We start from the raw sequence: 25,340 nt of genomic DNA on the forward strand, positions 1-25,340 counted from the left end.
GGCGAGCCGCCGGCCGTGCCCGCCTTCTCGCCGCGCGGTGCATGCCGGGCAGGTGGCGGTCGGCCGGCTGAGGGGTAGGTGGCGGTGGCCGCGCCGGCGTGGGGCCCCGAGGGGGAGGTGAGGCGGAGGCGCCGCTTTCGGGCGGGGGAGAGCGAAGAACGCGCTCGCCGTCTCCCTTCGCAGCTCCCTCCTGAGGCGGGGGAAGGTCCGGGCCCAGGCTGCTCTGCTCGCGGCCGGGCCCGTCCCGAGGTGACGCCCGCCCCCGGCAGAGCTGCCGCTGCCCGGGCGCGGGGAGCGTCGAGCAGGTGCGTGGCTCCGGCCCGGGCCTCCCCTCCGCGGCCCGGGGTCCCGGCGGGGAGGGCGCTGCGGCCGCCGGTCCCCTCGGCTCTGCCGCTGCCCAGAGTTTGCGGGTCCCTCCTGACACCCTAGAGAGGGTGGTTGGCCTCCCCCGCTCCGACTTGCGTCGCCTTGGGGACATGTTTTCCCGTGAGAATTGACTGGTGGCGTTTTTTCCTGGGCTGAGTTCCTGAACAGGGCTGGGTGGCAGGTTTGCCCTAGCTGAAGTGATGTCTGTTGTTTTCACTTGAAGTTTTGTGGGTGGTTGTTTTTTTTCCACAGCCAGTATTTTGGGTATTACACTGAAGCCGAAGTAGCAAGACCACACGTAATACATAAATAACACAAATTGAGATTGATGATGAAGACCTTTTGTGGAAGAGCTAATCCAACCACTGGTGCAATGGAGTGGTTAGAAGAGGATGAGGACTATGACTACCATCAGGAAATCGCAAGGTATGCTGGAAAAAATAGCTTGTTGTCCCACTAAATCTACGAAAAAGAGCAAACCCAACTTGTTTTTATGACAGTTTTGGGGCCTGTCTCTCGTGCTCCAAGGGCACGAGATGAACAGACTGTAGGACAGTCTAAATGTTACAGTGCCCTGTGTTGTACAGGGCAGAACTGTAAATGTAGCATTTTGTAAAGTACTCTCCAAGTAGTTTCCTTCTGAATTTTTTAAAATGTTTTCTGAGGTGGTTATCTTAATGCTGACAGTGATTGAGTTGTGGCAAAATGCGTTGACTAAATTTCCTTTAAATCCCAAGTACAACAAATAATTGCCAGTTTTCTGTTCCTGTAGTGACTTTTTCAGAGCTTAATGGAACACCCAGAGAAATTGGGAAGATTAGATTTTGGGGTGTTTTTAAGTAGTGCGACCCATGAAGAAATGGGAACCAAAGAAATTTAAGTCTTGGTAACAAATGATAGACCATTATTAGGCTGTCTTTCATTGCTATGTATTGCTCTGAATGAACCTCCATCTGTCCCAGCTGTTATTTCACAGCTGTTTGTCCATGGGTTCATGTATTGGGTCCATTGCTGAAGAGAGGATATATGGCAGCAGTTAATGAGTTCATTTATATGCTCATGACCAGATCACTGAAATGATGTTATTCCTTAAATTTGGGAAACAGTTCAGATCCTCAAAGAGTGTGTCAGTTTTCTGTGCATTTATGGGCCATGGGGACCAGGTGCCTTAATAAGAGAAAACGAAGGAGGCTATATAAGATCTAGCAGTTTTGTTGTGCTTTGCAGTAGGTAGTGCATTTGACTTGAATTTTTTTTTTTTTATTGTAGGTCACGCTATGCAGATATGCTTCATGATAAAGACAGAGTAAGTATAGGAGCAAAAAAACTTTTGAATGGTGAGAAAATACGCATTTCCTTTCTCTTGAATAGATGTCATTGCATGATTATACAGGTTTCTCTGAAAGATGAAATGATCAAATTTGTACCCTTTAAGATACCAGACCTGTTCTTAGACCAACATCTGATTATAGTGTTCTGTTGTTTACAGCAGAACATGATATTTACATCAGTAGCTGATTTTTGCTGTTCTATGTTTGACATTTTTGACAGAGAGCTCATTAGATGAAATTTCAAAGGCTGTAAATGTGAATCTAGGCTTCTTAGTTCTTATAGGAATGTAAGTAAAGTCTATCTCTATTATTTTGTGGTATTTTTAGCTCTTATTTACTGCTTAGGATTGAGAAAATTGTGGTACCATATGTACAGGCATGATAAAGTTTGGAGTGAATGGTTTAAATGTTCTTTCCGCTCTAGCCATTTAGTCAACCATTTAGTCAATAACCTTTTTAAAGACTTTTATGGTGTCTATACTATGAGTCTTGAATTCATAGTGAGTTGAAACATGCCGGAGGGATCAGGCATTTAATAAGCCATGTAGAGACAGCAAGTTGTGTCTAAGTAATTAAAACAACTCTACTGGAATTATGTATCAAAAGTGTTAACTCGAATGGTTTGGAGAGGGATCCAGCAGACCTTCCAAATTTATAAGGTCCAAAGATAGCGTATTATTTGGAAAGGTTTGATAAATCACTTGGAAAGGAATGTCTTACAATAGACTGTTATGGAGTAAATATAAGCGTATGTTTCAGTAAATATACAGTAGCTGGCAGATGGCAGGATTTGGTTTTTTCCCTGTTGTTATTGCTGGTGTGCATGTAGCCCTACTTAATGGCACTTAACCAAAAGGTGGTATTTAATGTTTTCCAATACATGGAGAGGGGAATCTAAATCCAAGATACTTCAGCTCTTTTGGTGTCATAAGCACTGTGTGACTATTTGAGTGCTGCTGTAGGGGAAAAATAATGAGAAAACCAGTAATATCTCATATGGATCTTACTATTATTTTTATATCTAGAAAATGTTTTGCATTTGTAAATTATGTATGCACTGCAAGTAGCTGATTGATCAATGATGAGTGAATAGTGTGATAAAAATTGACATGCTTTAAGTGGACTGATCCCTCCAAAAACACTTGCTTTTGCTGAAAATGGCTTTGGTATGACCATAGCATAAAGAATGCCTGTAGGCTTTCTCCTGATTATAATCTCATAATCTGAGAATACAAGATTTCTCCACAAAAGTTAGAAGTATAAATAGATAAAAGGTTGCTGATCTCTTCCCCCCTTCCTCCACAGAATACAAAGTATTATCAAGGTATTCGTGCTGCAGTGAACAGAGTAAAAGAAAGAGGTGAGAAAGCAATTGTTCTAGACATAGGGACTGGCACAGGGCTCCTGTCTATGATGGCAGCTTCAGCAGGTGCAGATTTCTGCTATGCAGTTGAGGTAAGCATTTGTTACTGGTTGCACATACTTTTGCATGCATGTTCATAACCTCTTTTTAGAGCTTTAGTACAGTTGTTCTGTCTGAATGATCAGTGCTGTGGGTGCATTTGCTGTTTTGTATTGTGGTTTTTGAAGTGCGAGTTTGATGCTTTTATGTGTGTGAAAAAGACTTAGATCTTACAAGAATATGGTTGACAAGACAATACATTTTTCATTTTTGGGCTAGCTTCTGCAAATGTACAGATGAACATTATTAAGTTGAGTTTTATAGTGTTCTGTCTTCTCTACTTATCAAAACTCAAGTGTAATATGGAAAACTTGATTAATGTTTTTGAAAAATGTGAGTATTCTCAAACTACATTGCTGATCTTCATAAGTTTCAGCTCTTGGAGATGGGTTCTCAGACCCACTTAATCATAACATGGACCCCATCTTAATGAAGAGACTGTCTCAAACTTATTTTTCCATTTCTTTGTGATTAGCTAGAGCATCTCCTGTTGTATTGGCAGTTAAAAGAAACATCCTGATGGTCATTAGCCATCATTACTTATATTAAGGATAATTACTTATATTAAGGATAACAGGAACATTTTGGCCAGTTAAATTTTTTTTTTTTTTTACACATTTGAAAAAACAAAGAGAAGATTCATTTGTCTGTAGGTCATAGTTGAAAGGGTGCACTGTGATTTTTATCCAAGTAAAAATTTACCCTTTTTTTTTTTTTTTTTTTTTTTTTAAATCTAGGATTTTATCCTATGATAATTTTTCAGGGACAGTCATCTTTCATATAGGCACAGGAAGCAATAAGCTCCAGAATAAATTTGTTCACAGCCAGTTACAGGGAAGAGGCAGTGTCAGAAGTGATGTCGTAGGAGCGGTCTTTTTTCTTCTGCTTAGTAGTTTATTGACCACTCTGGCAGAGGAGGATCACTAGCTTGTGGGAGGAAGGGAGGCCCATGAAGGAAAATGAAAGCCTAATCTGAAAAGTCTCGAGAGCTATTGTATTGGCATTCTAATAGCAATACATTATTCCAGTTCTGGAACTTAGGCTAGGTTTCAGAGTGGCCACAAATTTCTTTTCTTAAGTAGTCAGGCTGTGTGGCTGAGTAGAATATTTAAAATTTTTGAGTTTAAAAACTGGATTTGGATGCTAAGCCCTTTCACCACATTCTTCATTGTTCTGCTATTTTCAAGCTAGATATTTTCTCTACTTCGTTCTAAATTAAATAAAAATTCTCTTCACAGTTACGCTCTTAATGAAAGCAGATTTTTGGCATGCTTAAGTGACCATGTCAGTGCTAGTTGTTTGGGGTTCTTTTATTTTATGTATTTATTTTATAGCTTGAGCACATATAAGTCTCTTGGGGCCTCTCTTGATGCATATATGTTTTTATTTTTTAAAATAACAAATTTGTTTAATGTAAATGCTAAAATATTCTTAATGGGTATTCTTGTCTTTCACAAGTTAAATTGGAGAAGCTTTTGGAGATAGCTGATAGTTTGTAACAGTGACATTGGAGCTCTGTGAACTTTTGAAGTGAGGCTTGATGTCTTGTTTATGGTAATGAATTTCAAACATAGGAAAAGATACAGAATGTGTTAAAATTTTTGCAGGACTAGATAAGCTGTGTTTTGTGTTGGTGCCCTTTCATTTCTGAAAGCTAATGTTAGCTTACTAGTTTGTTACACTCTTGCTATTTCCAGGTTTTCAAGCCCATGGCTAATGCTGCTGTGAAGATAGTAGAGAAAAATGGTTTTCGTGACAAGATCAAGGTAATCAACAAGCACTCCACTGAAGTCACGGTTGGGCCAGGTGAGAAAAATAGGCTAGGGTTAAAAAAAAATTAGCAAGTACCTCAAAACCATGAAGGAATATGTCTTTTTCTTACATGCCAAATGTTTTTAATTAAAACAAGCAAACCCTTTACTCTCTAGAGAGTAACACTGGAAATTTACTTCAAAAGGAAGTGTTGTAATAGTATTTCAGTAGTCATTTGTATTTCATAGTAAACTTCTAAAGGAAAATAATTTGCAGACTTCAGCAGGTTTTATAACAGGAATAAGTTTTTGAATGACTTGTGTTTTCAGCGTAGCATCTTCTTTAAAAACTTACATAAAGTCTTAATTTTACAATATTAAATTGTGTCTTTTAGATGGAGATATGCAGTGTCGTGCAAACATCCTGGTAACAGAATTATTTGATACAGAGCTGATAGGAGAAGGAGCTTTACCAACCTACGAGCATGCACATAAATACCTTGTACAGGTAAGAAAACAGGAATTGGTAGTGTGTCAGATTTATCCCTAGAGAAACTCTTTTGTCATTTTTGGAGTGGCATAGCAATTATACTTGATTTAGGCTTCTATATCATTTATAAATACATCATCAGCTGTGCTAATTTCTTATTCAGTAAATAATTTACTTGATTCATTCCTAGAATAAAGCTATTGGAGTACTTATTATAAATCACAGGCTCTGAAATTACAATTAGTTTCTTTGTATTAAAACCAGTAACTTGCTGGTTAACAAATGTCTTTCAGAAAGGCATCCAGTTCTGATTTGGAGCTTTTCTTAGTAGTCTGTTCCAATGACAAATAATTCCCAAGATGTTTTAAAAAATGAATTTCTTTTCTTTTCTTCTCCTAAATTTGAGGGGCTTCACCTCCCAGTCACTGATTGTTTGGGTTTTTTTTACTCTGCATGTTTTTTGCCTATGTGTCCTGTTTTCGGCTGGGATAGAGCTAATTTTCTTTCTAATAGCTGGTGTAGTGTTATGTTTGAGTTCAGTATGAGAAGGATGTTGAGAACACACTGATGTTGTCAGTTGTTGCCAAGTAATGTTTAGATTAAGTCAAGGATTTTTCAGTTTCTCATGCCCAGCCAGCAAGAAGGCTGGAGGGGCACAAGAAGTTGGGAGGGGACACAGCCAGGGCACCTGACCCAAACTTTACAATAGGGTATTCCATACCATGTGATCTTATGCGCAGTATATAAACTGGGGGGAGTTGGGCTGAGGAGGGGATCGCTGCTCGGGAACTAGCTGGGCATCAGTCAGCGAGTGGTGAGCAATTGCACTGTGCATCACTTGTTATGTATATTCCAATTCTTTTATTATTATTGTCATTTTATTATTGTTATCATTATTAGTTTCTTCTTTTCTGTTCTATTAAACTGTTCTTACCTCAAACCACAAGTTTTACGGGTTTTTTTCCAACTCTCTTCCCCATCCCACTGAGTGAGGAGAAGTGAGCGAGCAGCTGTGTGGTGCTTAGTTGCTGGCTGGGGCTAAACCACAACATTGTGGAAGTACTGTAAACACTGTAATCAAATTAATATCCACTGGGTTTTTTTGACACATAATCTCTGGGTATAATTTTAGGGCTTTCTCTTTTACCCTTTCTAATTTTTCCCTTTAATCAAAATGTGGATGGCAAAACTTTATTTAGGTTTCTAAGTTTCATTTCACCAGTTTTACATATATAAACAGTAGTACTCTATAACTTCTTACTGCTTTCAACTCTAAATTGTAATTAGTCTTTTTTGTAAAAGCATTGTTCTTGGACTTCACAGTGCTTTTTTAGACCATCTTACGTGTTTTCAACCCTTTAAACATGGATACAGAGTTGTTATTGAATAAATATTTGAGCCATTATTTTTCTTATTTACTCATTGCAATCACAAAGTTGTTTTGATGTTGATAGCTTAGTAGTTATCTGCCTTGAGAAGCTCAAGATAGATCTCATCTCAGAAGGAGAATGGAAATACATGTTTAACTGAGGCTAGTAAAATACCGTTGCATGGTTAATAAAGTAATCCGGCCTTGCTGAACCACACTGAACAGGATAGACAGACAGTTAGAGACAAAGTGAAAGTGCTTTGATGTTACAGAAGTCTCTGAAATAATTTGTGTTTAAGATTTCAAAGCTCCCAGTCCAACTTTTTTTTTTTCCAATTTATTTAATTCTCATGCATATTCATATGTCAATTTTGTTGAATGCATTTACCCTTTGTTTTGAACACTCAGGAAGGATGTGAGGCAGTGCCTCACAGGGCAACAGTGTACGTCCAATTAGTGGAATCCAAAAGAATGTGGTCCTGGAACAAACTGTTGCCTGTTCATGTCGAAGCAGAGGATGGTGAAAAAATTATTGTCTCCCCTTCAGAAATGGAGAACTGTCCAGGTGTTCCTTCTGTTTGTGATATCCAGCTGAACCAGATGCCATCGAATGACTTCACTATCCTTAGTGACGTGGTGACAATGTTCAGGTAAGGTAGGCATTGTTTTGTTCAAAACAAAATTTTCCTTTTAAGCCTTTTATGTAAGTTGTGTAGTCAGCTTAGGAAGCTGGTGAGAATTTCTGCAGAATGCTGAACTATTTCTTTTTACAATTTTGATCCTTCTCTGCAGTGTGGATTTCAGTAAGCCAGTAAGGAGTGCTTCTACCTACTATAGAGTGCAGCTGGAGCCTGTAAAATCTGGCAAGGCACAAATCATACTTTCCTGGTGGGATATTGACATGGACCCCTCTGGGAAGATAAATTGCTCAATGGCTCCATACTGGGTAAAATCCACTTCTGCTTTCCAGGTAAAATACTGAGCCTTCAGATACTGTCATCAGATGACTACCAGTAATTATCTTGAGTAAAGGCCATACTGGGTGTTTTAAGCAGCTGTCCCTTAAACTGTATAGGAACTTTGCTAATGTTTTATGTATTGGAAGATGCTAAACAAGCAAAGCATAAAAATGTTATCTTTAGTATGCACCTGTTTTAGGTTTTCTTTAATGTAAAACTTACATTTAAGCTTTAATATAAAGCTTAAAACCTGAAGCTCTCTTCCAGACATTTAATTTAATTTAATTTTAATAAAAGAAAGATTTTCACATATTTTTCTCAACTAGTGTCTATCCCTGGTCAAAATATTAGTCTCTGGTTTGCTTCCATTCTATTAAATTTTCAAGTAAGTGTTAAGTTTATGGTAATATATTCATCTTCCCATAAAAAAGGCTGGTGTGGGAAAATGCTGGTTTGATACTGGATATCTAGAAGAACAGGAGATCACTATTAAATCAGATTCACATGTTTTTGTATGAATGTAATTACTAGTAGGATCAACTTAGTCAAAAGGAAGCTACAAAATGATTGCACTTACTGTGTTTGAGAATAAAATTTGAAACTATCAAGCTTTAGGGCATTCATTCAGCTTAGAATGAGCAATCAGCTTTGAATATTTGCAGTGCAGAAAATAGCTTTTCGAAACACAAAATAGTTGTGCTGTCATATCAGAGTGACACTGAGTGACCTCATTTGATGCATGAGGCTCCAACCACTGGTCACTGTCAGCAATTCAGTACAGGTTTCTAACATAAGTGAACTATAGAGGCAACACTGCATTAATAAATGCAAAGTCTATTTTGGATTTGTTTTTCATTTGATTAAAATACAAGCTTAGCTAGTCAGCAAGCCAGTGGTCTCAGGCTTATTCTGTTGTAAGAAATCTATATAAAGTACATTTATTCAACATATGGTATTAGTCCTTATTCAGCCTTGCTGACGTGAACAAGATTCTTTCAACTAGTTGTACATCAGTGCTTCAAAGTTGTGCCCATTTTACTAATTGATTTCCTGCTATTTGTTTACTTTCCATTTACTATTTATGAGTTAATTCCAAAGGTTTTGTTTATCAACCCTTTTCAGTGGAGAGATCACTGGATGCAGTGTGTGTATTTTCTTCCAAATGAGGAGCCAGTTCTCCAGGGTGAGACGGTATACCTGACTGCCTGTCGTGATGAGTACTCCGTGTGGTATAAGCTGCAGAAAGCCAGGTAACAACACATGTGTGTGAAAACAGGTGATGTTTTATTCCAAGCTCAAGTATTTGCTGCTCTTAGAGCAGTTGTTTTGTAGAAGAGCAAGATAAGAACCTAAAGACTAGAAAATTATTAAAAGCCACTTCACAGGTGTCCTGGTTTCAGCTGGGATAGAGTTAACTGTCTTCCTAGTAGCTGGTACAGTGCTATGTTTTGAGTTCAGTATGCGAAGAATGTTGATAACACTGATGTTTTCAGTTGTTGCTCAGTAGTGTTTAGTCTGAAGTCAAGGATTTTTCAGCTTCTCATGCCCAGCCAGCGAGAAAGCTGGAGGGGCACAAGAAGTTGGCACAGGACACAGCCAGGGCACCTGACCCAAAGTGGCCAAAGGGATATTCCATACCGTGTGATGTTACATCCAGTATAGGAACTGGGAAGTGGGGGGGAGGGGGGTATTGCAGCTCAGGGACTAGCTGGGTGTCGGTCAGTGGGTGGTGAGCAATTGCCCTGCACATCATTTGTACATTCCAATCCTTTTACTATTACTGTTGTCATTTTATTAGTGCTATCATTATCATTATTAGTTTCTTCTTTTCTGTTCTATTAAACTGTTCTTATCTCAACCCATGAATTTTACTTCTTTTCCCAATTTTCTCCCCCATCCCGCTGGGTGGGGGGGAGTGAGTGAGCGGCTGCGTGGTGCTTAGTTGCTGGCTGGGGTTAAACCATGACCATGGGGAATGCACAGGTGAAAAAAACACATGATGCATAAAAACGCAGTTGAGGTTTGGACTGCAGGCTCCTGCCTTATACCTGGTGGTATTCTGTGACAGAGAAACAAAAAACACTCATGGTAGGTTCCTGGAAATCCTGAAATATAGCTCAGCTGAGCTGGCGTATAAGTAAAGGAGTGAAATAATTGCCTTTCAGTTTCTTTTCTATTTTCTTAGTCAGGACTGTATTTTTGAGATTAATGCCTTTTTGCTCAAATTAAAAGGAGCTTAATCATGTTGGTTGTGATTACAATAGCAGCCAACATCTTTAAAAATCAATGCCAGCTTTAAAAGTTAATGTTTATCATTAACTGAATTTTGTTTGCCTTTTTTACTTAGGAATCCAAATGAGTAACTTTTTTTCTAAAAGATCAAAGCCTAAAATACCTAATCATCACAATCAGTGGGAAAGTTTTTTTGGGGGGGGGGTTCTTTGTTTTGTTTTTTAAAAAAGGTGAAAATTTGCCCTTCTTTTCATTTGGAGATGCAAAGCTAAAAAAAGGTCCCTGCAGAACTAGTAAATTTGAACAACAGTGGACTCCATATACATTGATGTGCATACTGGCTAAAATGCATAAATGTACCTGTTTGCAAAAACATGTTACTGATGCAATACAATCTATTGAAACTTTTTCTGCAGGGGAGCAGAGGAGAATAAAGCAGATGTTTGTGTTGAGAGTCCTGTTTGTAGGTGTCAGGCTCATCTTCTTTGGAATAGACCGCGCTTTGGGGCATTAAATGATCAGAACCGAACATGCCAATACATCAAGTCTTTGATGAAAGTGAGTGCATGTTGCCTGTAGTTTTTTTTGCTTCTGTGATAGATGTGTGTATTGTTTTATTTGCAGTAATTATTTATGGAATTTGTTTCTCCCTTGCTAAAGGACTTTGCTGACAAAGTAGATTTTATTTACATCAGCAGATGTAAGTTATATTTTGCCATGAAAACTTTGGTGTTGTAAGCAGCCATTTTTGCATAGGAATTTGTAGCAGCTCTGTGCATTTGTTAGAAGAAGTATTAGTAGTTGAATAAAGACACCCAATACATTTTTATGCAAATTTTTTCTGACCTAAACCAAGGGGATTACATGAACGTTTCTTACACTATTCTGTTCTGCTTGAAGTGGTTATATTAATCACTGTATCTCCCAGTCCTTATTTGATATGGAAGTGTATGAAGTGGGAAAATATGCCACCAAAATGTCTAGAATTTGAAAACTTTTTCATCTGGAATAGGAATAACAATGACTATTTAATTTCTGTAGGTTCTGAAAACAGATAGTGTTTGCCTCTGTATCAGTGATGGCAGTCTGCTGCCTGTGCTGGCTCACTATCTTGGAGCAAAGCAGGTACAGTACTTCTTCCTGTTTTTCTAATCTTTGCATTTTAGTTTGCTATTTTTAGTTCTCTCATATAGCTCAGCAGTTCCAGCCCATTATTTATTTCCAGTGCCTCTTCAGTGACAAGTGAGAAAGAGGCTCCCATTGTGTTGAAGTGGAGGTTAAATTCATCTCCGATCAAGCTGAAGTCTAGGGAGATAATCATTACCAGTTTTTATGTTTACCAATGTGTAGCCTTGAATAAAAGTGGTGTTCCTCATTCCCCACTGATTCCTGTTTGCCATCTTGTATCTTGGTGCTTTTGGAAGTACTCTTTCTGCCGATCTAAATGTCTGGCAGGTTTTTTTTTCTGCTTGTATGGTTCCAGTTCCATAATTGCATTTATTATCTAGTCTGAAATGGAAGGTCTATAACAGCAAGATAGGAAGCAGTAAGAATACTGAGTCTATGTGTAAATGAGAACTACCTGGCTGTCTCACTTATGTATATACTTGATGTGTTCTCTTATAGGGCTCTTCAAACTAAAATCTATTATAGTTGGACTGAATATCTGGGAATGTGTAATGTAATATAATCCTGAGGAAGATGCTTGGCAATTCATAGAAATAAACAAACATGCTGAGTTAAACCAGTGATCCATGGCCCATGTATTTTTGCCTTTAGTAGTGGCTAGTCACAGATGACCAGGAGAGAGGAAATGAAAGGGCATACACAAAGACTTCAATAATATTTTCCTAGCCCTGTAGCAGCATATTGCCTAACTATTCACCGATTTTGAATCAAACCCAATTATTTTTTTCTAAGTTCAAAAGGCTGATGTGCTGCATTGTACATCTGAGCTCTTTCCAGCTGATACAGTCAGATCATGTTAAACAATGCTTACAAGGAGTAAGCACTAATGGAGGTTGATTTAAGCACACTGGCAATATGCTTGCATTTGTTAAGGAGTATATATATGCCTAGAGCAAATGTTAATATGCTATGTGCATCTTAAAAATGGAAAATAAATATTTGCATTGTTGGGTTTTTCTCGTATGGCTGTGAAAAGAGCACTATTTAGCCTGTAGTTATTGGGGGTGGTGTTGTTGTTAAAAAGGTACATGACAGTGAGCTGTGGAATAGATGCATGGTTCTTATGAATTATGCTCACTAGGCTATCAAAATAGTTCCTTCATTGTTTGTGTACATATTCAACTAAAAATTATAAAGCTAGTTGACTAACTGTTGTGTATTTTCTTTAGGTGTTTACATTAGAAAACTCTTCTGTGGCCTGTTCTGTCATGGAAAAAGTGAGTATTCAGTTTTCTGTTAAAGCAGTAAATGAACTCATGGCGTTTCTAAGGCCAGAGCTGATGCCTTTGATTGTCCTTGCATCAATCACTTGGAGGTTAAATCAGTTTAATTAATGTATTTGATCATACAGTTTGTCAAGACTGTGAGAGGTGGGATATGTTGGGGGGAAGAGTTCTGATTTTTTCCAAGTAGTTGTACGGAGCTGTATGCAAATACCTGGAGGAATACATCCTGTCAGAGATATATCCAATCTCATATAGCTTTAGCCACAAGCTGAATCAGCCACTGTGGAAGTTGAGCTGAGTGGCGGGAATTATGGTTGCCAGTGCTTGATCTCTCCTTGCAGATGCCTGTCGGCTTGTCTGCTTAAGCTGCTGCTCTGTTGCCCTCGTTGCGTTGGTGATAAAAGCCAAGCTGTTTGTTTCTGAGGATTAGTGGAATGTAAGAGCATCCTGTAGCTGGCACCAGTCTTACCTGGGAAGTGGCATCTAGCAATTGTGTCTTCCAGCTGAGACAAGTTGGGAATGCCTGCTCTGCTGTTTGGCTCTTAGGAGACAGCAAGGAGTGAGTCTTAACTGCAAGTGATGTTTCAGCTGCTTCCTTGGGGTAGAGCACAGAAGGCCCTGCCAGTGGAGTGGAGGCTGTTTGGTAGAGGCAGCTGATAACCTAAGAAGTGACTGGAAGCAGCTTCCTGAAGTCTTTGTTCAGCTGTGTCGTGTTTTAGTTGGCACTATATATTTGAAAGAGGTGTATCTCAGCATGTGGCTTAGGAGTACAAAAACATTAATGGTAGGCAAATTAGGATGCAAACCTGGTCTCAAACAGAAGCCAAATATGCAGTGTATTCCTGGTTGAAGTAATTTTTATCTTTCTTGACTGTCCTTCCCATATGCTTCAAAGTACACATGAATGAAGGTGAGGCAACTTTTGTGTTACCTGCCTTTTTATGTACTTAATTGAAAGAATACATAGGGCATGCACTTTAGTTCACTAGGTGTGACATGTTGGCTCTAAATCCATGCACCCTTCAAGAATAGACTTGTATCATCCTGGTGAGTTATGGTAGGCAGTTTTTCCAAAATCTCTTTGGGCTATTGGTTTCTCTTTTGTTTATTTTAATAAAATAATTAGTTTTGTATGGGTTTGAGTCTCTGCTGTAGCTTTTGACAAAGACAGTATACTACTTTTTTTTTTTTTTTTTTCCCCAGTTTTTTAAAGCAAATCATCTTGACGATAAAATTAAAATAATAGAAGCACATCCCGAGTTGCTGACGACTTCTCATTTGGAAGGCAAAAAGGTATGTTACAGTTGTCCAATACTGAATTGCAGTGGGGAGTGGAAAGTGAAAATGAATCTTGCTTTCCTACTGTGCTACTGTAACCACAATGAATGCCATTATATCCCAGCTCATATCAAGTGTAATGAGTAGATGGTTCATACCTTGTCCCACTGAAACTAAATGAAGCTTAGTGTAAAGACTGTGGGAGGGTTTTCACTTTGTTTTTGAAAGGGTATGACTTTCCCTTCCTGCATATAATCTATACCAGTTGTAAGGGCAGTTAAACTGGTTTAACTCCATATGTTCTACTAGGCTGTAGCTCTTCTTTCTCAAGCCACTCAGAAGATTGCAGTCTATTTGGAAGTACTAACATCCTTAAATTAAAAACTCCAAAATTCTATGACTCTTACTACAAAGCCCTCCAACCTAAAACTGCAATATTTTCTCAAACTTTGTTGCAGGAAAATTGATTTTAAAATTTGCTAACTAAAACCACAAAAATATGTCTGTTGTGCAGTGTATGCAGTATGCATTAATTAAATCCTTATGGAACAGTAGAAGTTTTTATCTAGCTGACTTCACTTGCTATATTGCATCTTCAGCTATTGAAGATACAAACCGCCTGTGTTATTGAGTTGTTGTTCTTTATTTTAATGCTTTTTATCTCCTTCTTTCTTTGCCAAGATTTCTGTTCTTGTGGGAGAGCCATTCTTTACTACGAGTTTGTTGCCGTGGCATAACCTGTATTTCTGGTATGCTAGGACAGCTGTGACCAGTCACCTTACCAACAATGTCACCGTCCTACCTCAATCTGCATCTTTGCACATGATGATTGTGGAATTTCAGGTGAGATTGTTCAGAGCTATCCATTACACAGATTCAATTAAAATTGAGTACCCTGCCAGGATTTTTTAATGGCAAGTTTATCTCATCTTAATACTGTTCACGTCAATATGTTTTGCGCTTGCCACCTGAGAAAAGAATATTTGACATCTTGAAGAGGAGTTTTGCTATCTCAGCCATCTCTTGTCAGAAAAATAACTTGAATAACTTTACCATTTTAAATGAAAGGGCTGAATGTTTTTAAATAGTTCTTTAGATTAGAGAGATTGCTGAAGCATGTGAGAATTGTGATTATTTATAAAATTAGATATTCTGCAAAATAACAGGTTTTAAAATGATGCTTTATAAGACTAGGCAGGATTCATAATTGCATGTTGTTTGTTTTTTAACCACTTGAGGCTGTGCACAGTTCTAAATTTGAGCATAATACGGGTCACATCTTAAAAATACTTTGAAAAGTCATCTTCCAGAAATTGTACAAAGGTATAAACTTATTTGCAGTTACTAGGGACTTGGTCAGTAAAGATTGTGGAGTTTACCTACAATAACAATGGAAATAAAATAAGTACTTTCATAATTAATGTGCAAAGTTTTTGTCCAGTAGCTTAAGTGAAGGAACTCTTTAGTCTGAAATTGCGTGACTAAATTGTACATATCTGTAAATTAAAAAACAGCCTATAATCTAATGTATTTTCACAGAAACGTAACCTTCGGTTTACCTGTTAAAAATGCCAGCTCTTTTCTCTCTCTTTTCTTCCCTCTGCTTCACTAGCTGCGTAGTTTTGTGTCTGAGCCCTTAACGGTTTCCTTATTCGAATGCTCTTTAACCTTGTTCTCTTACTTCCGCCTTTGATTTGTGCATGTGAAAATATGTACGTTCTTTTTCCCTCTGGGACTAATCAACTATGCTGCATGTTTTTACATACCTTTTTGCTTTCTGCAAAAATTTAGAGAATTTAAGTTTATACTGAGTAAATAATGTAAATCTGAATCTTGTAATAGAAAGCAGATGTTTAAGACTAATCAACAGTAATCAGATTGAAATAGCAGTTAATTCCATGCTTTCTTATCTAGAGGATTTGCTTCCCTAGAACTCAAAGAATTTTGTAAGGAAGTAAGCATTATTCTTTTCATGTCCTGGTTGAGGAAACTGAAGCCTGCCAAGTGATGACTTAAGATTATTTAGCAATCTCGTAGCAGAATGTAGAGTAACATTCATGTCACCCAAACCTCCGTTTTACACTTTTATGTACAGGGTTGCGTTCAGAGATGATTCCACATAGTTATTTTGGTAGAACATTTAACCTGTGTTTCGTTCCATTAAGCTCTTCCAAAAGCTATTGCTTTAATTTCACATTTTCCTCTGTTCCCATCTGTTCAGTGGTGAATCTAGACTCAAACACTAGCATCTGTGGGTTTTTTTTTAAATAACCTATGCATTTACCAGTTCTTGGTTAGACAGAAGGAAGAGACGTGTTGTAAGGTATTCTGCAGAACTGGTTCTGTAGGCTGTTCTGTCTTGTCAGAATAGGGATATGTCATTACAGTTAAGCAATTAGCAAAAGCTAGATCCAGGAGAAAGAATTGAATGACTTCAGTTATAAACCTGTTTAGTCCGTAATTGCATTTAGGGAGCAGGATGCTACCTATCTGATTTGATAGTTCTATCAGCCATACCATTTAGAGATTCTAGTTCATGCTGTATTCAGGCATAAATTGTAACAGCATTTATTTAAATTTATAGTAGTCCTGCTGCCATCTTGGAAACCAGGAACATTTGAAGTTGCTAAGTGCAACAATAGGCAGGTAATAAAATGTATATATCCACAGCTAGTGAATGTTCTTGTTCTATTAAGAGAGAATTAATGCAGTCTAAGGAAAGGCAAAAGTTGTATTGAATCATTGTCTGTCCAGTGGATTGCTAAAATCAATGAGAGGCATAGTATCAAGTGCCTAAAATGATTTTCCTAATCTTTAGAGTGCTAAAGGGAAGTGTGGTAGTCCAATAGGCTGTAAGATGTTTAATGCAACTGGGAGCACATACCTGTGCTGGGTAGTGGAAATGGGGGGGCTGTAAGGATTTAACCTTGGCAAATCCATACCTCCTTTAAAGTAAACTATGCATAGAGATGGTGGGAAATGTGGCACATTCTTTAGAACAGTTGAAAACAGTGGCTAAAGAATTAACTGACTTGCAAAATATTTTCCCAGAATTACACTGTCTTCTGATTCTTGCAGTATTTCTAATTGTTTAGGAATGAATAGATAGTAAAGAGTCTTTATCTGGCTTGTTACCAAAGGTCTAATCTACAGCTAAAATTATTCTTTTTACTTCAATAAAACCAAACAAAATCCTGTTTTCTTTTTTTAGGACTTATGGAGAATCCGGAGTCCATGTGGCACCTGTGAAGGTTTCGATGTCCAGACTATGGATGATATGATTAAAGTAAGTCTCAGCAAAACAGAACAAAACTTACCTTGGCTTAAAAAAAAGTATTTAGTGACTGTAGAAAAACTTATACATTAGGCAGAACACCATTGTTCTCGTTTTTCATAAATACGGTGGCTAAATAGCAATACTGTTTTTGCAAAACAGTAACTTCTGTGGTATGGGTTTTGGGGTTGTATGTTTCTTCTCATTTGTCAAGCTCTTCAGTACTTCACACTTTTGAAAATACTTCATTCAGAAAGAAAAATACAGTTCTCAAAATTTTACTCTGATCTTGAAATCAAATCATCTGGGAGTTGTTCATAGACAAATCCTGCTGCCCTTACTTGCCCTTGCAGGTACTTTTGAAAGAGAAAAAGGCGCTTTGACTTCTGAGAAATAGATATGAAGTGTGAGATTTATTTGTATCAATTTCTAGAGCTGTATGGTTGGTATCTGTATTTGAGTTAACCATTTAGATTGCCTTTATAGTCATTGTGGAGGAGTATAGGCAGTTCTAGAGTAGAATTCATCTCTACGGAGAAGAAAATTTAAATGCATTGTATTTTGAAAGTGCCTGTTTCACTACTGAGGACCGTAGTCATAGCAATTAGTTCACGCATGTAGTACATATTTTCCTTGTGCCTAAGAAGTGCAATCCTGTCCTTTTGCAGCTTTATTGCTTAAATACTCAGGGTTCAGGACACATAATTAATTTGAAAACAAGGACTGTGTGGCTTTGGATTGTTTTCAGGTAGTTTTATTACTTTCTTTCTTCAGAATTCTCTGAATTTTAGGGAATCCAGGGAAGCAGAACCTCACCCTCTGTGGGAATATCCTTGCAAGTCACTCTCTGAGCCTCAGGAAGTTTTGACATTTGACTTCAGAAAGACTGTACCACAACATGGTCTTGGCACAGAGGGTTCCGTAAATCTTTTACGGTGAGTTTTCTCATTGCAATGAATATTCTTGTCATCGTCCATTTTTTTTTACCTCATACTCAAGCTCTTTGTGTATTACAATTAACTAGTGGGAACATACTTGACAGTTTTTAATAATGTGACCTAAAGTTGTGGAAGTTACTCTGACACAAATTTCCTGTGGCCGTTCACAATAAGCTATAACAATAAGGGTAATATCTTAGATAATATCCATGTATTTAAAAAATAACATTTTTCTAGATGTTACCATGATTTAAAACTTAAATAGATTAATTTATAGTTTAGAGAAAATAAATGATTGTCTGGATGTTTTTAATCTTTGCATTTGTTCCCAGTTGCTGAGTTCTTGCAGAAAAAGCTCCTATTTAGCTTTCCAAATTATTCTGTTTAATAGCTTTAAAGTGTATGCTATTCTTCCTTTTAACTGTAATTCTGACCATCTTGATATTTGTCATGTCTTCCGAGATATTTTTCACTATAATCTAACTACAGATTGTACTTAATTCTGTTCAAACTTGAAATGCTGTTAAGAATTACAAAATGGGAAAGTTATTTTTAACAATCTAGAGCTTATGTAACTCAAACAGTGCTGTAATCATATGATTCTCTTTATGAAACAAAATTCAAGGTTTCACAAAATCTATAACCATCTGCATGGGGTCTCTGTGCATTTGTACTCGTTGTTGTATTTACAGGCAACATGCTAGCATGACCTCTGTGCTCCTTGTGGAGCAGACACTTGGAAGTGAGATGGTATGTGTGGTAAATATTTCCTCAAAATTCAGAAACAATAGGAGCTGGGGTCTCTGAAGGAAGCACTCTCCAAATATGCCATATAATTTCTGCCATGCTACTGAGTGCCTGTTAAATGACTGTGGTTCTGAGCAGATTTAGTTACAACATATTCTCCTCTTCCTTGTCTATTTTAGATTTCATATCTGCAAATACTTTAAAAGTTGCTACCCATTTACCAAATCATTGAGCTCTTCAACTTTTTTTCAAAGAAACAAGTTATTCATGCTTTTACAGCTCTCACCTAAACTATGTGAGGAATGGATGTAGTGTTTAAGCCGTTGGTATTGTATAAAGTAACAGGTTTTGATCCTCCACCTCTCCCCAGAAAAGGAAAGAGCCACGGAGCAGTTCTGTGGATGGAATATCATCTTGCTGCCGATATCTCTGTTAGTACAGGATTGATGCAAATTTCAAATGAAAAGGTATTTCTTCAGTCTAATTTATTATGTCAAAGTCTATAGAATTGCAGTACTGAAAAATGGGTCACTGTTGGGCATGCTTGGTTTATTATGTAGTGCTCTTTGTTACACTGTTTGAATACTATGTAGACAAAAACTAGTAGAGGCATCTGTTCATGGTTTTTTTGAGAGGAGCAGGAGATGTACCTTAAAATGGGAGAGTCTGAATTGGATCCAAATGCTTCCATAGTTTGGAACCACATTCAGAACTTAAATATGATGCTTGCTCAAAGTCAAATTTATTCATACAAATTCCTTTTCTCAGGTTAACAAATGCAAAAATTTTGAGGGGAAGGAGTAAGTATTTTCAGTACTCTAAATATTCTTTGACCAAATCCATTTTTTTCCTCTACAGTGTCACTGTGCAGTGCAGCATATGGTATTTCAAGTTATGTATTCCTGTAATGGAATGAATGGATGGCAATGAAAGCGATAACTATCTGATCATTGTATTGGAACTGGGAACAAGAACTCTTACTGTATTATTACTGTCTAGTAATAATATCATAGAGTTCTGACTGCTTTCACTTTTAACTGTCTCCTATAGGGAAACTGTGAATGGAATCCCCACTGCAAGCAAGCTGTCTATTTCTTCAGTTCTGTTATTGAATCAGAAACTCTGTCAGACCTTCCTAGTGCTGTCTCGTATGCTATAAATTTCGACACAAAGACAGGAGAGATTGCCATGGATTTTAAGCTATTGTAAAATACTTTCCTCTTGCTCATATTCCTAAATTGTATTAAACTTACGTAGTATTTTTTTGTATGGCAGAGGGATTTTTTTATTGTGCTCAGAGAGCAAACTGTCTGTTCTGAAATGTACTTGAAATCTTTTTAGTTTTGTTTTCAAAATATATAATTGGGGAGGTAGAGAGGAACATTTTCTTAAGGGCAGGTTTTCCTGACAGGGTTTATATACATATATACACATACTTGTTATTATCTGTTTTAGTAAAACTCTGGTATTTGGGGGTTTTGAATAATGTTTGGAGCTACAAAACAGTTGACTTACTGACTATTGCATGGCATATCTGTGGGTGAAAAACTAAAAAAAACCTAAACCTTACACTAGCATTAGATAAAAGTGAGTTAAACTCATCATCTTCAGAGTGCGCAAAAAGAAATCCCAAGTCAAGCTACATATGTATATTTGTACACTTAATAGGGAGAAGGAAACAGTTTAGCTGCTTGCAGACTTGTGTAGGTTGTGGCTAGTATTAAACTGAAATGGTCAGTGAATTGGAGTGACACTGGTTTTGCACTGACATTCTGCTGGAGTCTGAGATGCTGCATTTCTGAAGAGACATTTGCCAAACAGTGACCGAAGTCTGGAAAGGTGTAACTGGAAATTAGAAAATGTACATATTCGGGTTAATTGGAAGTGACAACCTGATGGTTGTCTGACCAGAAACAAAAGAAAGAGAGCTGTAGTCTAAAAAAACTTGCAAATCTTTAGGAGATATGTAATATGCATTATAAGATCAAAAATGCGGCCTTATACTCATTCGATTAGAGGTCTAAATAGTATCTGCCAGATTAGCCAAGTTGTGTGTTGTTCTGCAATAGCACATGTCCACAACTGAGGTTTTCTTAGTTGCATTCCAGATCACGTTGGCAGACATTGTAGTGTGTGACCATGTGTGTGCAATTAATTCTGCTTTAGATGAACAATCAATTGGTGTATCCGTTTTGTATGTGTGACCTATTAAGGGAAATAGAAAATCAATGTACTGCCTGTCCTAAATTATGTCAGCCAGCCAGCTGCAGGGATAACTGCTTACCAAAGCTACTCCTACTTCCTCTGAGCAGTGGCTTCAGCAAAGTGAAAGGAATGCTATAAAGAAGCCATGAGGGAGCAGGAACCTACTCCACTTTGCTTTCCTGGTCACCATGACAAATAATTCTGGTGAGTAGGAATTTTTCCTCTTTCTCTTCCTAGGAGTGTGATCATATTTGTAGACCTGGAAGCCATCTGAAATATTCCTCAATTTTTCAGAACTATTTTCCTGACAAAGGCCTTTACACTTAATGGATGTAAGGCAGCAATGAAATAACATGATTAATGTTTTTCACTAGAACAGAAACCCTGAAGATTATACTGAGATCTGTGGATTTCACTTTTCAATACTGTACTTGTAAGATGCTTAACTTCAGACTCTCATTCTTACAAACTTTTCTGGAATATATAGGTTACTGTTCATTAAACAATTGTTCCTAATTTTGATACGCTGTGCCTAGCCCACAGAAAGTATGGTGGAACAAATCTGTTTGTTATATGTTGGGAACATAAGCTGTACCATTGTAAAGGAAACAATAATATGGCCAAGCCTTCTAAATGGTAAAGGCTTGACCCTTTATAATAAAAAAAAAAAAAAAAAGGGCACAGAGACAGTTGTGCAGGTCTGAATGCATAAGGCTTGCATTGTGTAGCTTCTCATCTCCTGGAGGAGGTAACACAGCAGAAAAAACTTAGATGCTGCCTCCTGTGTTTGCTCATGGCCTGACACAGAAAGCATGAGCTGCTGTTCTTGTTCTGCAGTAGGAATAGCTTCTGAAGGTGCTTTGCATTTAACTGCACACATGATTCTGTATTTAACAGAAGCGTACAGTGTTCCGAAGGGAACACAGAACTAATACACAGCAATATATTAGAATTTTTATGTTTTAAAAATAAAAGTAAGATGGAACAAAACCACAACTGAATTTAATGTCTAGTGTTAACTCTCTCAAAGGTAACTGTCTATGTATGTGCCTGAATCATACTTTCTAAGAAAAAGAAAACCAAAACCAAAACACAGCTAAATTTGCTAAAATGCCAAAGGGAGGGAATCTATGTTGATGGGAATTTGTATTTTGTTATCACTGTTATATATGTTGACGATATGTGGGCACTGAGGTAGACACTAGGCATGGTGACTGAGAGGTATTTTTAAACACTTTTGGTATTGTGAGACTTGGGACTATTGACATTCTTAGCGGTGGGTGTAGTGAGAGTGAAGGGCATAGGCTATATGTAGTAGCTAGCATATCTGTAGAACTGTGCTTCCAGAATGAACTGTGACAATTAATATGAATCACATCTGTATGTGAGGAAAAACAATCTTAATTTTTTATACACCTGGAGCAGTAATTGTATTGCAGCTGTCCAAAAAAATAAAAAGGCTGGAAAGCTGGAATGCTGAGCATATTTTAGCACCTCTGGGTTCTTTAGAGGAACAAAGTCTGGTGGATGTTCTCAAGAAACCTTGTGCATGTTTTAATTCACTGTGAGTGTGATCAGCATCACTAATGCTTGCTTGTTATGCTTATGCATTTAGACAGGCACTGAAACTGCTTTGAGGATTTGGTTAAAACATGCTGGAAGCTGTGAGGTTGAAGCTAAACCCTTACCCCATGTGTGGTTTGAATGTTTTCACATAAGTCACACCACTCATACAAAACGTAGCTGTGTTGATAGGAATCTAGGTGACTCCGAAGAGGTTTGTTCACATGTAATTAGGAGTATTCAGTGTATGTATCAGTCTTCCTTGACTTCTGTGAATTCTTCAGGTTGGACTTAAAAATCCAGTGTGATCTGTAAATCTTGTGAAAAACAGCTGCTTATAGGGGGATACTGGCCATTCCTTATACACATATGCAAAAACAAAACAAAAAAGTACTTCTATCTTTGTCCTCTTCCACAGGGCATTTTACTGCAAGCACACACATGGGGGAGGAAAGCCACTTTATCAGAAAAACACATCTACCCAGTAGCAGCATTCAGACTCCTATTTGTTCCCAGACCTGATAGAAGCATTGCGATGATGTGCTGAGTTGGAAGAGCTTCTGGCTACTGGCATCCTAATAAGCAGAGCAAGAATCTTATTTTCTCTTGAAGTAACTTATTTTCTGGCCACCACAGGCAATTTTTTTTCTAAATGACAAGAGCTTTGATCCTGACTAGCCTGCAGGCATAGATGCATGTTTTAATAGAAACAGGATCCCCTGCCACCACTGAACTAATAGTATTACAGTTCATATATTGCCTGAGAGCCAGTGTATAACTGGCAGATTTTTTTAATGTGGCACAAGAGATGCTTCACCTAAAGACATAGGTTTTATTCAGGTATTAAAAATAATCATAAACTACAAAGTTTTGCCATTCACATTTAACTTCCCTGTTGTAGTTTTGCTGCACAAATAATAACTTTTCTGTAGCTCTGAATTATAATGAAAGTTCTACTAATAATTGGTGGTTATCACTCTACAAATCCACAAGAGGGTGCTGAGAATCCACTTATAACTTTGTAGTGCATTTTCCGATGGTGTTTACTTCTAATAAGGAAAAGCGCACAGACTTGCAATGCACTTGCCTCGTGCAGATAAAACGCTTGTGATGTTATGAGATACACTGTACATACATGCACTGAAATGGAAAACTAGTATAAAAAGTGACAACTGCTAGTAAGACTAATACAGACTTGCACCTACCATAAAAAGCAGGCAGGCAACAAAGCATCTCATGCTGAATACACAGAATGAGTAATACTCTTAGAACAGTGAAATTGTCATGGTCTTAATGAAGGACAAGTCCTGCATTTTAAAGGGTGTTTTCTAAGTCGTGGCAGCTGCAAGATTTGTTCCTTTATTTGCAGAACTGGTACCTTTTGTCTGAAGGCTGGGCGATTCAAGGACTCAGATCCCAGGGCTTGCTTTTCTCCTTCATTAGTCCCTTTGAAACTGCTCTGTGTAGGCTTCCTGCATTTAACAAGATAGAGGATGCAGCTCGGGACTAATTCATTTAGTCACTCATCTTTTGTATTCTATTTGTAGTTACAGCTGGTTGTTAGCAAGGAAAGAGACTATTACGGCTTCCCAGTGTTAGATTTTTCCAGTGACGATTGTGAGCTGAATACAATGGGTGCTTGTCTTGTCATTCTACCTTGTTGACTCCAATGGCATTGCAGAATGTTAATTTGGTTTGGTACTTAATCATTTTAAAACTTCAGTTTCCAGGCTCTTAATGGAGGTTAATGATTAAGATGCTTCTCAGAGAGAGGTATGTGTTGTCATCCCCATTTTTCAGCTGAGAAAAAAAACTAAGTGTGCTTTGTGTGGGTGTTGAAGTGTTTCATCTGCCCCAGGCTCACTATAAGATTAGGGCCTCAGAGCTAAAAATGACTTGCTCAAGGCCATGCAGAGTAAACTAATCCCCCGACTCCCTTGCTCTGCTTTAATCATTTTGTTTCCTTAGCGCAGTGTGATTTCAAATGCAGCCTTATGAGGTTTGACCGAGATACAGCAGATAAAGGCTCAGAGGCAGCAAATCCTTGCATACCTCAGTAATTAAAACCATGGGGTTTTTAACACACATATATAAAATATATCTACTATGTGTAAATTATATTTTAATATATAGATTATGTATATATATTTACAAGGCTGTAGGGCTTTGTTTTTGTTTTGAAATGCTGTCATGGAAATTACCCACTTTTTTTCTTTTTTTTTTTTTTTCCCGCAGCAGGATTCTGTCTAGGATTTGAGAGCCCTAAAGATGCCTGTTTTGTGGACAAGAGCACTAATGAAAGAATGAGAGCTGATTATCTTCCTCTGTGCAAAGGGAAAGCCCTGCAGTTGCAGGGCTGATGCTGCTCTTCGCAGTGGTGCGGGCACAGTCCCAGGGTATCTTACCTCTTAAGTTACGTACAGGAGGCTGGCCACGTAACCTCTTGTTCTTCCTCTGGGTTTTGCTGAAAGTGCAGCTCCATAACGTACTGCAGCAGCAGCCTGTTTGCTGTGCGGTTTGTCTCGCCCACGTTATTTTCCGCAGCCTCTGCTCTTTCTTGCCTTGCATGTCACTCTGGGTGGAGCGTTGCACTGGTGCTTTGGAAGAAAGAGTGGGTGCTGCAGTTCACTGGGTGGACTCCTGCTTCTCAAGGCTGATGGATCCTGCTGTATCTGTACTCCCATAAAGCGACTACTCACTTCGTGTTGGAGTGCCTAAGAAACCAATTATTCACAACCCTGAGAATCGGCAAATAAATCAAACTGCGGCAGTGAATGGGGTGGGAGGGAAGAGACAAAAGCCCTTCGCTGCAGCACCTGAAAATGTCGTATTCCTTCTCAACTGCAGTAGTTCTAGGAAGGGTTGAAGTGGCTGTGCTGTGGCTGGTTGCCTCACAGGCGCCTGCAAAGTCATTTATAAGGAAGGGCTGGCGCTCATAGCCCGTGCTTCAGGGGGAAAGGG

The 25,340-nt window shown here is 38.1% G+C and overlaps 1 protein-coding gene across 4 annotated transcripts; it reads left to right on the top strand.

The window, feature by feature from the left end:
• The first annotated feature begins 141 nt into the window (after positions 1-141).
• PRMT7 (protein arginine methyltransferase 7) lies at positions 142-25,134 on the top strand. 4 transcript variants are annotated; one of them, XR_007506680.1, is made up of 20 exons: positions 142-305; positions 619-792; positions 1,636-1,672; positions 3,003-3,152; positions 4,857-4,965; positions 5,306-5,418; positions 7,178-7,419; positions 7,562-7,739; positions 8,851-8,978; positions 10,377-10,518; positions 11,002-11,085; positions 12,318-12,365; positions 13,578-13,667; positions 14,334-14,495; positions 16,864-16,938; positions 17,701-17,861; positions 18,982-19,078; positions 19,662-19,816; positions 20,924-21,020; positions 24,618-25,134. XR_007506680.1 is itself a non-coding variant. In XM_049805284.1 (19 exons), the coding sequence occupies exons 2-19, from the start codon at positions 695-697 to the stop codon at positions 20,952-20,954; spliced, it is 2,100 nt and encodes a 699-aa protein (XP_049661241.1). In that variant the 5' UTR covers positions 142-305; positions 619-694; the 3' UTR covers positions 20,955-21,521. The 4 variants fall into 4 exon arrangements, 2 of the variants coding, with proteins under 2 accessions (XP_049661241.1, XP_049661242.1); XM_049805284.1 differs by lacking the exon at positions 24,618-25,134 and having other exon boundaries at positions 20,924-21,521; XR_007506681.1 differs by lacking the exons at positions 19,662-19,816; positions 20,924-21,020; positions 24,618-25,134 and having other exon boundaries at positions 143-305; positions 17,718-17,861.
• Positions 25,135-25,340: the final 206 nt, after the last annotated feature.

The sequence above is a fragment of the Accipiter gentilis genome, chromosome 7 (assembly GCF_929443795.1).
Source record: "Accipiter gentilis chromosome 7, bAccGen1.1, whole genome shotgun sequence".
NCBI lineage: Eukaryota > Metazoa > Chordata > Aves > Accipitriformes > Accipitridae > Astur > Astur gentilis.

What these genes read in the sequence shown, in the direction of transcription:
- PRMT7 (XM_049805284.1), top strand. Translation starts at nt 695, where the DNA reads ATGATGAAGACCTTTTGTGGAAGAGCTAATCCAACCACTGGTGCAATG. An exon ending in TATAAGCTGCAGAAAGCCAG is followed by an intron (nt 8,979 to 10,376) that starts GTAACAACACAT and finishes CTTTTTCTGCAG; the next exon opens with GGGAGCAGAGGAGAATAAAG. An exon ending in CTATGGATGATATGATTAAA is followed by an intron (nt 16,939 to 17,700) that starts GTAAGTCTCAGC and finishes TTCTTTCTTCAG; the next exon opens with AATTCTCTGAATTTTAGGGA.